The 13,445-nt window shown below is 48.8% G+C and overlaps 1 protein-coding gene across 7 annotated transcripts in view; it reads left to right on the top strand.

Annotated features, from left to right (window-relative positions):
• LOC141174230 (transcription factor Sox-6-like) overlaps positions 1 to 9,405 on the top strand; it is a 454,128-nt gene extending 444,723 nt beyond the window's left edge. For all 7 annotated transcript variants that reach the window (XM_073659057.1, XM_073659060.1, XM_073659054.1 and 4 more), the window contains one exon: positions 9,256 to 9,405. In XM_073659057.1, the coding sequence (XP_073515158.1) occupies positions 9,256 to 9,389 (134 nt within the window). In that variant the 3' untranslated portion in view covers positions 9,390 to 9,405. The remainder of the gene's footprint in view (positions 1 to 9,255) is intronic.
• The last annotated feature ends 4,040 nt before the right edge of the window (positions 9,406 to 13,445 follow it).

Consider the following 13,445-nt stretch of genomic DNA (forward strand, 5'->3'; position numbering starts at 1 on the left):
GTTACACTGGTGTCATATTGGGGGTGATCAGAGATTAGCTGTAGGGTTCAGGGTTACACTGGTGACATATTGGGGGTGATTAGAGATTAGCTGTAGGGTTCAGGGTTACACTGGTGACATATTGGGGGTGATCAGAGATTAGCTGTAGGGTTCAGGGTTACACTGGTGATTTATTGGGGGTGATCAGAGATTAGCTGTAGGGTTCAGGGTTACACTGGTGACATATTGGGGGTGATCAGAGATTAGCTGTAGGGTTCAGGGTTACACTGGTGACATATTGTGGGTGATCAGAGATTAGCTGTAGGGTTCAGGGTTACACTGGTGACATATTGGGGGTGATCAGAGATTAGCTGTAGGGTTCAGGGTTACACTGGTGACATATTGGGGGGTGATCAGAGATTAGCTGTAGGGTTCAGGGTTACACTGGTGTCATTGGGGGTGATCAGAGATTAGCTGTAGGGTTCAGGGTTACACTGGTGACATATTGGGGGTGATCAGAGATTAGCTGTAGGGTTCAGGGTTACACTGGTGTCTTATTGGGGGTGATCAGAGATTAGCTGTAGGGTTCAGGGTTACACTGGTGACATATTGGGGGTGATCAGAGATTAGCTGTAGGGTTCAGGGTTACACTGGTGACATATTGGGGGTGATCAGAGATTAGCTGTAGGGTTCAGGGTTACACTGGTGACATATTGGGGGGTGATCAGAGATTAACTGTAGGGTTCAGGGTTACACTGGTGACATATTGGCTGTGATTAGAGATTAGCTATAGGGTTCAGGGTTACACTGGTGACATATTAGGGGTGATCAGAGATTAGCTGTAGGGTTCAGGGTTACACTGGTGACATATTGGCTGTGATTAGAGATTAGCTGTAGGGTTCAGGGTTACACTGGTGACATATTGGGGGTGATCAGAGATTAGCTGTAGGGTTCAGGGTTACACTGGTGACATATTGGGGGTGATCAGAGATTAGCTGTAGGGTTCTGGATTACACTGGTGACATATTGGGGGTGATCAGAGATTAGCTGTAGGGTTCAGGGTTACACTGGTGACATATTGTTGGTGATCAGAGATTAGCTGTAGGGTTCAGGGTTACACTGGTGACATATTGGCTGTGATTAGAGATTAGCTATAGGGTTCAGGGTTACACTGGTGACATATTAGGGGTGATCAGAGATTAGCTGTAGGGTTCAGGGTTACACTGGTGACATATTGGCTGTGATTAGAGATTAGCTGTAGGGTTCAGGGTTACACTGGTGACATATTGGGGGTGATCAGAGATTAGCTGTAGGGTTCAGGGTTACACTGGTGACATATTGGGGGTGATCAGAGATTAGCTGTAGGGTTCTGGATTACACTGGTGACATATTGGGGGTGATCAGAGATTAGCTGTAGGGTTCAGGGTTACACTGGTGACATATTGGGGGTGATCAGAGATTAGCTGTAGGGTTCAGGGTTACACTGGTGACATATTGGGGGGTGATCAGAGATTAGCTGTAGGGTTCAGGATTACACTGGTGACATATTGGGGGTGATCAGAGATTAGCTGTAGGGTTCAGGGTTACACTGGTGACATATTGGGGGTGATCAGAGATTAGCTGTAGGGTTCAGGGTTACACTGGTGACATATTGGGGGTGATCAGAGATTAGCTGTAGGGTTCTGGATTACACTGGTGACCTATTGGGGGTGATCAGAGATTAGCTGTAGGGTTCAGGGTTACACTGGTGACATATTGTTGGTGATCAGAGATTAGCTGTAGGGTTCAGGGTTACACTGGTGACATATTGGTGGTGATCAGAGATTAGCTGTAGGGTTCAGGGTTACACTTGTGACATATTGGGGGTGATCAGAGATTAGCTGTAGGGTTCAGGATTACACTGGTGACATATTGGGGGTGATCAGAGATTAGCTGTAGGGTTCAGGGTTACACTGGTGACATATTGGGGGTGATCAGAGATTAGCTGTAGGGTTCTGGATTACACTGGTGACATATTGGGGGTGATCAGAGATTAGCTGTAGGGTTCAGGGTTACACTGGTGACATATTGGGGGTGATCAGAGATTAGCTGTAGGGTTCAGGGTTACACTGGTGACATATTGGGGATGATCAGAGATTAGCTGTAGGGTTCATGGTTACACTGGTGACATATTGGGGGTGATCAGAGATTAGCTGTAGGGTTCAGGGTTACACTGATGACATATTGGGGGTGATCAGAGATTAGCTGTCGGATACAGGAGCGTTTTACCTCCGGACAAGTCCGGCTTTGTGCTGCGCCACTTCTCATGGTTCTCCATTTCTATGAGTCCCGTACTGATCACCTGACAATATGGTACAAAGGTTTTTACGGAAAATGAAATTTGGAGCAACAAACGGCGGCAACATTGTGGACGGGGCACGTGATCTCATTTGTGAGGTTCTTTCTCCACATCCCGCTACTAGAGGAATAGTTCACTCATTAAGCAGAGCAGCCACGAGGCAGCGATCATTATTTTCATTGATATAAATAGGGCTCCGCACACTGTGGCAGTTTATTAAGTCTTTAAAAGTCAAAGCTGATTTGAAATAATAAGGGTTGACATTTGGCGCTTTGATGTTCGCCGGCTATACTTTCCCGTTTACGTTTTCTTTTTATGTGTTTCCACTGTAGAAAGAAAAAAAAAAATGCTGCACTCAGACAAAACATGCGAACGGCGAGAATTCTGTCCCCAACACATTTCATAGGCGCTAATGAGATTATTTAAGCAAATGGAAAATCTTTTATTTATTTTTTTTTTTATGTGGGGAACGCAGGATGTAAGGGGTCGCCGGACGCTGATCTTCTGACAGGTTACACCGTCCCGAGCATTACAATGTCATTCTGCCGCTAATGAGGCTGCGAGATCCTGCAGACAGGCGCGACGTGCATGACAACGGCCTCGCTCCTGCACAGGCGCGACGTGCATGAGAACGGCCTCGCTCCTGTACAGGCGCGACGTGTATGAGAACGGCCTCGCTCCTGTACAGGCGCGACGTGTATGAGAACGGCCTCGCTCCTGTACAGGCGCGACGTGTATGAGAACGGCCTCGCTCCTGTACAGGCGCGACGTGCATGAGAACGGCCTCGCTCCTGTACAGGCGCGACGTGTATGAGAACGGCCTCGCTCCTGTACAGGCGCGACGTGCATGAGAACGGCCTCGCTCCTGTACAGGCGTGACGTGCATGAGAACGGCCTCGCTCCTGTACAGGCGCGACGTGTATGAGAACGGCCTCGCTCCTGTACAGGCGCGACGTGTATGAGAACGGCCTCGCTCCTGTACAGGCGCGACGTGTATGAGAACGGCCTTGCTCCTGTACAGGCGCAACGTGCATGAGAACGGCCTCGCTCCTGTACAGGCGCGACGTGCATGAGAACGGCCTCGCTCCTGTACAGGCGCGACGTGCATGAGAACGGCCTCGCTCCTGTACAGGCGCGACGTGCATGAGAACGGCCTCGCTCCTGTACAGGCGCGACGTGTATGAGAACGGCCTCGCTCCTGTACAGGCGCGACGTGTATGAGAACGGCCTCGCTCCTGTACAGGCGCGACGTATATGAGAACTGCCTCGCTCCTGTACAGGCGCAACGTGCATGAGAACGGCCTCGCTCCTGTACAGGCGCGACGTGTATGAGAACGGCCTCGCTCCTGTACAGGCGCGACGTGCATGAGAACGGCCTCGCTCCTGTACAGGCGCGACGTGCATGAGAACGGCCTCGCTCCTGTTTGTTGATCTTGGATAAATATTGTATAAATTGTGACTTTTAGGAGTTTGTAGATTTCCTGTGATGAGCAGAGACTCCTGTCTGCACCCTCCTTAGATGACTGATAGGTGTAGGTGGAGCCGGATGGATATTTATCCACTGGACATGAGACCGATCACATGGAGTCATCGCAGGCTGATTTATCTAGACCAGACCCCTTCTAAGATACATACAGTACAAGGAGCAAGTAGAGTCTGTCCACACTTCTGTGAACCCTCCATAATGGAAACTAAAATCATCATCATTGGACATAATTTCACACAAAACCCCAAAAATGGGCTGGAGAAAATTATCGACACCTTTCCAAAAATTGTGGGTAAACAACTTTGTTTCAAGCCTGTGATGCTCGTTCACACTCACCTGTGGCAAGTAACAGGGGTGGGCAATATGAAAATCACACCTGAATCCCAAAAAATAGGGGAGAAGTTGCCTCAATCTCTGCATTGTGTGTCTGTGTGTGTCACACTAAGCATGGAGAACAAAAAGAGGAGAAGAGAACTGTCCGAGGACTTGAGAACCAAAACTGATGAACAATATCCACAATCTCAAGGTTACAAGTCAGTCTCCTCGATGCGCAACATAATCAAGAAGTTTACAACCCACGGCACTGTAGTTAATCTCCCTTTTGGGTTTTATGTGATATTATGTTCAATTTGCCTTTTTTTCTCTGTTTTTTATTGTGTTGTTCCAATACACACAAAGGAAATAAACCTCTGTATAACAAAACCTGTAACTGTAATCATTTTCTTGGAGAAATACTTCATTTTCTGGAACAATTTCAAGGGTGCCAACACTTTCGGCCATGACTGTAACCATCATCTAGAAGTATTTTTACAAAATACTTCTACTTTTTACAAAAATAATAATGAGCAATAACAAAAATTATTAGGAGAATATGTCGGATTCACGTTGAATTTCCTATACACCTGCAGGCAAAGCCGGCCCCGAGCCGCAGGCGTAAAGACCGTTGTGTAGCAGCCATGTGTTGTATACTTTCGTACCTGTCAGTGACGCCTGTCGGTGGCGCCTGTGTGTAACGGCTGTCAGTGACGCCTGTGTGTAACGGCTGTCAGTGGCGACTGTAACGGCTGTCAGTGACGCCTGTCTGTGGCGGCTGTCAGTGGCGGCTGTCAGTGGCGGCTGTCAGTGGCGACTGTCTGTAACGGCTGTCAGTGACGCCTGTGTGTAACGGCTGTCAGTGGCGACTGTCAGTGGCGACTGTCTGTAACGGCTGTCAGTGACGCCTGTGTGTAACTGCTGTCAGTGACGCCTGTGTGTAACGGCTGTCAGTGGCGCCTGTCTGTGGCGGCTGTCAGTGGCGCCTGTCTGTAACGGCTGTCAGTGGCGACTGTGTGTAACGGCTGTCAGTGACGCCTGTCTGTAACTGCTGTCAGTGACGCCTGTGTGTAACTGCTGTCAGTGACGCCTGTGTGTAACTGCTGTCAGTGACGCCTGTCTGTAACGGCTGTCAGTGACGCCTGTGTGTAACTGCTGTCAGTGACGCCTGTGTGTAACTGCTGTCAGTGACGCCTGTCTGTAACGGCTGTCAGTGACGCCTGTGTGTAACTGCTGTCAGTGACGCCTGTGTGTAACTGCTGTCAGTGACGCCTGTCTGTAACTGCTGTCAGTGACGCCTGTGTGTAACTGCTGTCAGTGACGCCTGTGTGTAACTGCTGTCAGTGACGCCTGTCTGTAACTGCTGTCAGTGACGCCTGTGTGTAACTGCTGTCAGTGACGCCTGTCTGTAACTGCTGTCAGTGACGCCTGTCTGTAACTGCTGTCAGTGGCGCCTGTGTGTAACTGCTGTCAGTGACGCCTGTCTGTAACTGCTGTCAGTGACGCCTGTCTGTAACTGCTGTCAGTGACGCCTGTGTGTAACTGCTGTCAGTGACGCCTGTCTGTAACTGCTGTCAGTGACGCCTGTGTGTAACTGCTGTCAGTGACGCCTGTCTGTAACTGCTGTCAGTGACGCCTGTCTGTAACTGCTGTCAGTGGCGCCTGTGTGTAACTGCTGTCAGTGACGCCTGTCTGTAACTGCTGTCAGTGACGCCTGTGTGTAACTGCTGTCAGTGACGCCTGTGTGTAACTGCTGTCAGTGACGCCTGTCTGTAACTGCTGTCAGTGACGCCTGTGTGTAACTGCTGTCAGTGACGCCTGTGTGTAACTGCTGTCAGTGACGCCTGTCTGTAACTGCTGTCAGTGACGCCTGTGTGTAACTGCTGTCAGTGACGCCTGTCTGTAACTGCTGTCAGTGACGCCTGTCTGTAACTGCTGTCAGTGACGCCTGTGTGTAACTGCTGTCAGTGACGCCTGTCTGTAACTGCTGTCAGTGACGCCTGTCTGTAACTGCTGTCAGTGACGCCTGTGTGTAACTGCTGTCAGTGACGCCTGTCTGTAACGGCTGTCAGTGGCGCCTGTGTGTAACGGCTGTCAGTGGCGCCTGTGTGTAACGGCTGTCAGTGGCGCCTGTGTGTAACGGCTGTCAGTGGCGACTGTCTGTAACGGCTGTCTGTAACGGCTGTCAGTGCCTGATGCCTGTATATACGGGATCGGACCCCTTCCCGGGTCACCTGTGCTCCTAGTACTGGAGCTGTTGATACTCCCCTCTGTCTCTCCTGCTGGGGCCCCCTGGTGCTCCGGTTGTGGCCCCTGGGCCATCAGGTGAGTGAGGATGAGCCTGGCTTCTATTAGGAGAGGAATGTCCGTGCTAATCCCCATACGTTCCCCTCTTATCAGGTTCTAGCACCAGCATGGGATTCCAGTCATTCCTCGGCTGATTGAAGGCTCTGGGTAATAATTGTCTATAAAGGGACCCCCACCCCAAAGCTCAGGTGCTGGCTGACCCCGCGCTTTGTACATGACCTCTGCTTGCAGCTCTGCAGATTTATAGTGCGATGGCTCAGGGTGAGATGACAGCTGATAAACCCCCAGACCCATAATCCCATGTGAGCCCCCTCACTGCAGCGGCTGCAACATCAGGGCAGATGCATCAGCAGCAGCAGCGCCAGTCTGGCAGCAATTATCTCTGCCATTTATGGGGCGATATCCCTTTAAACTGATTTAATTTATAGACGTAGAGTGAATTATCATTGTGTAAGATAGAAACCTGCAGCATCCAGAAGCCCTGCAGATGATCACCTCGCTGCAGATGATCACCTCGCTGCAGATGATCACCTCCCTGCAGAACATATAGTCCTATATAGACTGTTATAGTATGCAGATTATTACACCACTGACCTCTCAAACAGTCTGCAGAATATCGCTCCGCCCTCTGCACTCTCACTGATAGATACATAACTGCACTGTTCACACTCAGTGGGATTGTGGGTATTTTGTATGGGACTGCTGACGCTCAGGGTGGGATTGCTGATATTTTATATGGGACTGCAGATGCTCAGGGTGGGATTGTGGATATTTTGTATGGGACTGCTGACGCTCAGGGGGGATTGCTGATATTTTGTATGGGACTGCAGATGCTCAGGGTGGGATTGTGGGTATTTTGTATGGGACTGCTGACACTCAGGGTGGGATTGCTGATATTTTGTATGGGACTGCTGACGCTCAGGGTGGGATTGCTGATATTTTGTATGGGACTGCTGACGCTCAGGGGGGGATTGCTGATATTTTGTATGGGACTGCTGACGCTCAGGGTGGGATTGCTGATATTTTATATGGGACTGCAGATGCTCAGGGTGGGATTGTGGATATTTTGTATGGGACTGCTGACGCTCAGGGGGGATTGCTGATATTTTGTATGGGACTGCAGATGCTCAGGGTGGGATTGTGGGTATTTTGTATGGGACTGCTGACACTCAGGGTGGGATTGCTGATATTTTGTATGGGACTGCTGACGCTCAGGGTGGGATTGCTGATATTTTGTATGGGACTGCTGACGCTCAGGGGGGGATTGCTGATATTTTGTATGGGACTGCAGACGCTCAGGGTGGGATTGCTGATATTTTGTATGGGACTGCTGACGCTCAGGGAGGATTGCTGATATTTTGTATGGGACTGCAGACGCTCAGGGTGGGATTGCTGATATTTTATATGGGACTGCAGATGCTCAGGGTGGGATTGTGGATATTTTGTATGGGACTGCTGACGCTCAGGGGGGATTGCTGATATTTTGTATGGGACTGCAGATGCTCAGGGTGGGATTGTGGGTATTTTGTATGGGACTGCTGACACTCAGGGTGGGATTGCTGATATTTTGTATGGGACTGCTGACGCTCAGGGTGGGATTGCTGATATTTTGTATGGGACTGCAGACGCTCAGGGGGGGATTGCTGATATTTTGTATGGGACTGCTGACGCTCAGGGGGGGATTGCTGATATTTTGTATGGGACTGCAGACGCTCAGGGTGGGATTGCTGATATTTTGTATGGGACTGCTGACGCTCAGGGAGGATTGCTGATATTTTGTATGGGACTGCAGACGCTCAGGGTGGGATTGCTGATATTTTGTATGGGACTGCAGACGCTCAGGGCAGGATTGTGGATATTTTGTATGGGACTGCAGACGCTCAGGGCAGGATTGTGGATATTTTGTATGGGACTGCAGACGCTCAGGGCAGGATTGTGGATATTTTGTATGGGACTGCAGACGCTCAGGGCAGGATTGTGGATATTTTGTATGGGACTGCAGACGCTCAGGGCAGGATTGTGGATATTTTGTATGGGACTGCAGACGCTCAGGGCAAGATTGTGGATATTTTGTATGGGACTGCAGACGCTCAGGGTGGGATTGCTGATATTTTGTATGGGACTGCAGACGCTCAGGGCAAGATTGTGGATATTTTGTATGGGACTGCAGACGCTCAGGGCAAGATTGTGGATATTTTGTATGGGACTGCAGACGCTCAGGGCAGGATTGTGGATATTTTGTATGGGACTGCAGACGCTCAGGGCAGGATTGTGCATATTTTGTATGGGACTGCAGACGCTCAGGGCAAGATTGTGGATATTTTGTATGGGACTGCAGACGCTCAGGGCAAGATTGTGGATATTTTGTATGGGACTGCAGATGCTCAGGGCAGGATTGTGCATATTTTGTATGGGACTGCAGACGCTCAGGGCAAGATTGTGGATATTTTGTATGGGACTGCAGACGCTCAGGGCAAGATTGTGGATATTTTGTATGGGACTGCTGACGCTCAGGGGGGATTGCTGATATTTTGTATGGGACTGCAGACGCTCAGGGCAGGATTGTGGATATTTTGTATGGGACTGCAGACGCTCAGGGCAGGATTGTGGATATTTTGTATGGGACTGCAGACGCTCAGGGCAGGATTGTGGATATTTTGTGGATAGTGCCGCTCGTCCTCAGCAATGAATGGCTGAATAAATGAATTCTCTTTGCTATTGAGGAGACTGAGGAGCGTCCAGCGAGGCATTTATAATAAGAGGATACAGAAGACTATGAAGAAATAATAGGAAGAATGTAACGTAGTAACGGCACTGTCCTGTCTCTCCCCAGACTCCACCTGTATGGAGAAGCTTCTCTCCAAAGACTGGAAGGAGAAGATGGAGCGACTGAACACCAGCGAACTCCTGGGAGAGATTAAAGGTAAGAGGAGCCGTAACAAGCAGGAGCCGGGTGTGCGGAGGTGAGAGTGTGAACTGCAGCTTAGCCAGGCGGTGATGAGCGGTGCCCTGTATTCAGAGGAGGGAAGATAGGGCCATGTGCACCACAGCTTCAGGAATCCCCCGAAAAAAACACAGCTTCAGGAATCGCCCAAAAAAACACAGCTTCAGGAATCACCCCCCAAAAAACACAGCTTCAGGAATCCCCTCAAAAAACACAGCTTCAAGAATCACCCCCCAAAAAAACACAGCTTCAGGAATCCCCCCAAAAAACACAGCTTCAGGAATCCCCCAAAAAAACACAGCTTCAAGAATCACCCCCCAAAAAAACACAGCTTCAGGAATCGCCCAAAAAAACACAGCTTCAGGAATCCCCCCAAAAAACACAGCTTCAGGAATCCCCCCAAAAAACACAGCTTCAGGAATCCCCCAAAAAACACAGCTTCAGGAATCCCCCGAAAAAAACACAGCTTCAGGAATCGCCCCAAAAAAACACAGCTTCAGGAATCGCCCCAAAAAAACACAGCTTCAGGAATCCCCCGAAAAAAACACAGCTTCAGGAATCCCCCAAAAAACACAGCTTCAGGAATCGCCCCAAAAAAACACAGCTTCAGGAATCGCCCCAAAAAAACCACAGCTTCAGGAATCCCCCGAAAAAACACAGCTTCAGGAATCTCCCAAAAAAAACCACAGCTTCAGGAATCGCCCCCCAAAAAACACAGCTTCAGGAATCGCCCAAAAAAAACCACAGCTTCAGGAATCGCCCCCCAAAAAAAACACAGCTTCAGGAATCGCCCAAAAAAAACACAGCTTCAGGAATCGCCCAAAAAAAACCACAGCTTCAGGAATCGCCCCCCAAAAAAACACAGCTTCAGGAATCGCCCCCAAAAAAACACAGCTTCAGGAATTGCCCCCAAAAAACACAGCTTCAGGAATCCCCCGAAAAAAACACAGCTTCAGGAATCCCCCGAAAAAAACACAGCTTCAGGAATTGCTCCCCAAAAAAACACAGCTTCAGGAATCGCCCCCAAAAAACACAGCTTCAGGAATCCCCCGAAAAAAACACAGCTTCAGGAATCGCCCCCAAAAAACACAGCTTCAAAAATCCCCCCGAAAAAAACACAGCTTCAATCGCCCCCAAAAAAACACAGCTTCAGGAATCGCCCCCAAAAAAACACAGCTTCAGGAATTGCCCCCAAAAAACACAGCTTCAGGAATTGCCCCCAAAAAACACAGCTTCAGGAATTGCCCCCAAAAAACACAGCTTCATGAATCCCCCGAAAAAAACACAGCTTCAGGAATCCCCCGAAAAAAGCACAGCTTCAGGAATTGCTCCCCAAAAAAACACAGCTTCAGGAATCCCCCCCAAAAAACACAGCTTCAGGAATCGCCCCCAAAAAAACACAGCTTCAGGAATTGCCCCCAAAAAACACAGCTTCAGGAATCCCCCGAAAAAAGCACAGCTTCAGGAATCGCCCCCAAAAAAACACAGCTTCAGGAATTGCCCCCAAAAAACACAGCTTCAGGAATCCCCCCCAAAAAACACAGCTTCAGGAATCGCCCCCAAAAAAACACAGCTTCAGGAATTGCCCCCAAAAAACACAGCTTCAGGAATCCCCCCCAAAAAACACAGCTTCAGGAATCGCCCAAAAAAACACAGCTTCAGGAATCACCCCCCAAAAAACACAGCTTCAGGAATCCCCTCAAAAAACACAGCTTCAAGAATCACCCCCCAAAAAAACACAGCTTCAGGAATCCCCCCAAAAAACACAGCTTCAGGAATCCCCCAAAAAAACACAGCTTCAAGAATCACCCCCCAAAAAAACACAGCTTCAGGAATCGCCCAAAAAAACACAGCTTCAGGAATCCCCCCAAAAAACACAGCTTCAGGAATCCCCCCAAAAAACACAGCTTCAGGAATCCCCCAAAAAACACAGCTTCAGGAATCCCCCGAAAAAAACACAGCTTCAGGAATCGCCCCAAAAAAACACAGCTTCAGGAATCGCCCCAAAAAAACACAGCTTCAGGAATCCCCCGAAAAAAACACAGCTTCAGGAATCCCCCAAAAAACACAGCTTCAGGAATCGCCCCAAAAAAACACAGCTTCAGGAATCGCCCCAAAAAAACCACAGCTTCAGGAATCCCCCGAAAAAACACAGCTTCAGGAATCTCCCAAAAAAAACCACAGCTTCAGGAATCGCCCCCCAAAAAACACAGCTTCAGGAATCGCCCAAAAAAAACCACAGCTTCAGGAATCGCCCCCCAAAAAAAACACAGCTTCAGGAATCGCCCAAAAAAAACACAGCTTCAGGAATCGCCCAAAAAAAACCACAGCTTCAGGAATCGCCCCCCAAAAAAACACAGCTTCAGGAATCGCCCCCAAAAAAACACAGCTTCAGGAATTGCCCCCAAAAAACACAGCTTCAGGAATCCCCCGAAAAAAACACAGCTTCAGGAATCCCCCGAAAAAAACACAGCTTCAGGAATTGCTCCCCAAAAAAACACAGCTTCAGGAATCGCCCCCAAAAAACACAGCTTCAGGAATCCCCCGAAAAAAACACAGCTTCAGGAATCGCCCCCAAAAAACACAGCTTCAAAAATCCCCCCGAAAAAAACACAGCTTCAATCGCCCCCAAAAAAACACAGCTTCAGGAATCGCCCCCAAAAAAACACAGCTTCAGGAATTGCCCCCAAAAAACACAGCTTCAGGAATTGCCCCCAAAAAACACAGCTTCAGGAATTGCCCCCAAAAAACACAGCTTCATGAATCCCCCGAAAAAAACACAGCTTCAGGAATCCCCCGAAAAAAGCACAGCTTCAGGAATTGCTCCCCAAAAAAACACAGCTTCAGGAATCCCCCCCAAAAAACACAGCTTCAGGAATCGCCCCCAAAAAAACACAGCTTCAGGAATTGCCCCCAAAAAACACAGCTTCAGGAATCCCCCGAAAAAAGCACAGCTTCAGGAATCGCCCCCAAAAAAACACAGCTTCAGGAATTGCCCCCAAAAAACACAGCTTCAGGAATCCCCCCCAAAAAACACAGCTTCAGGAATCGCCCCCAAAAAAACACAGCTTCAGGAATTGCCCCCAAAAAACACAGCTTCAGGAATCCCCCCCAAAAAACACAGCTTCAGGAATCCCCCCCAAAAAACACAGCTTCAGGAATTGCTCCCCAAAAAAACAGCTTCAGGAATCGCCCCCAAAAAACACAGCTTCAGGAATCCCCCGAAAAAAACACAGCTTCAGGAATTGCCCCCAAAAAACACAGCTTCAGGAATTGCTCCCCAAAAAAACACAGCTTCAGGAATCCCCCCCAAAAAACACAGCTTCAGGAATCCCCCGAAAAAAACACAGCTTCAGGAATTGCTCCCCAAAAAAACACAGCTTCAGGAATCGCCCCCAAAAAAACACAGCTTCAGGAATTGCCCCCAAAAAACACAGCTTCAGGAATCCCCCGAAAAAAGCACAGCTTCAGGAATTGCTCCCCAAAAAAACACAGCTTCAGGAATCGCCCCCAAAAAACACAGCTTCAGGAATCCCCCCAAAAAAACACAGCTTCAGGAATCGCCCCCAAAAAACACAGCTTCAAGAATCCCCCCGAAAAAAACACAGCTTCAGGAATCCCCCAAAAAAACACAGCTTCAGGAATCGCCCCCAAAAAACACAGCTTCAGCAATCGCCCCCAAAAATCACAGCTTCTGGAATTGCCCAAAAAAACACAGCTCCAAAAACTCTGTGTGCACACAGCCTAAGACCTCTGTTTGCTGGAGGAGCAGCTGTACCTCCCTGTTACCGGCTGCGGAGGAATCTGGAGACGTTTTATTCAATTCTTCAACTTTTCCATTGAAAGAAATCTGAATTACTGTATCCCATTAATATTGATTCCTTTGGGAGAGGATAAAGCAGGTGAGAATCTACCAGGATCTTCACACAGGATTTACTGCAGCTGTATATAAGTATATATATATATAGTATATAAGAATCTGCACCAAAATCCGCAGAGACAAATCCAGATTGTGGGAGTTCACTGCGGAAAAGCTGAGCGTTTTGCTGCAGTTTTTCCCATTTTGATTGCACAGTGTG

The sequence above is a fragment of the Phyllobates terribilis genome, unplaced genomic scaffold (genome assembly GCF_046119375.1).
Source record: "Phyllobates terribilis strain yellow unplaced genomic scaffold, ASM4611937v1 Scaffold_13__5_contigs__length_258822181, whole genome shotgun sequence".
Taxonomy (NCBI): domain Eukaryota; kingdom Metazoa; phylum Chordata; class Amphibia; order Anura; family Dendrobatidae; genus Phyllobates; species Phyllobates terribilis.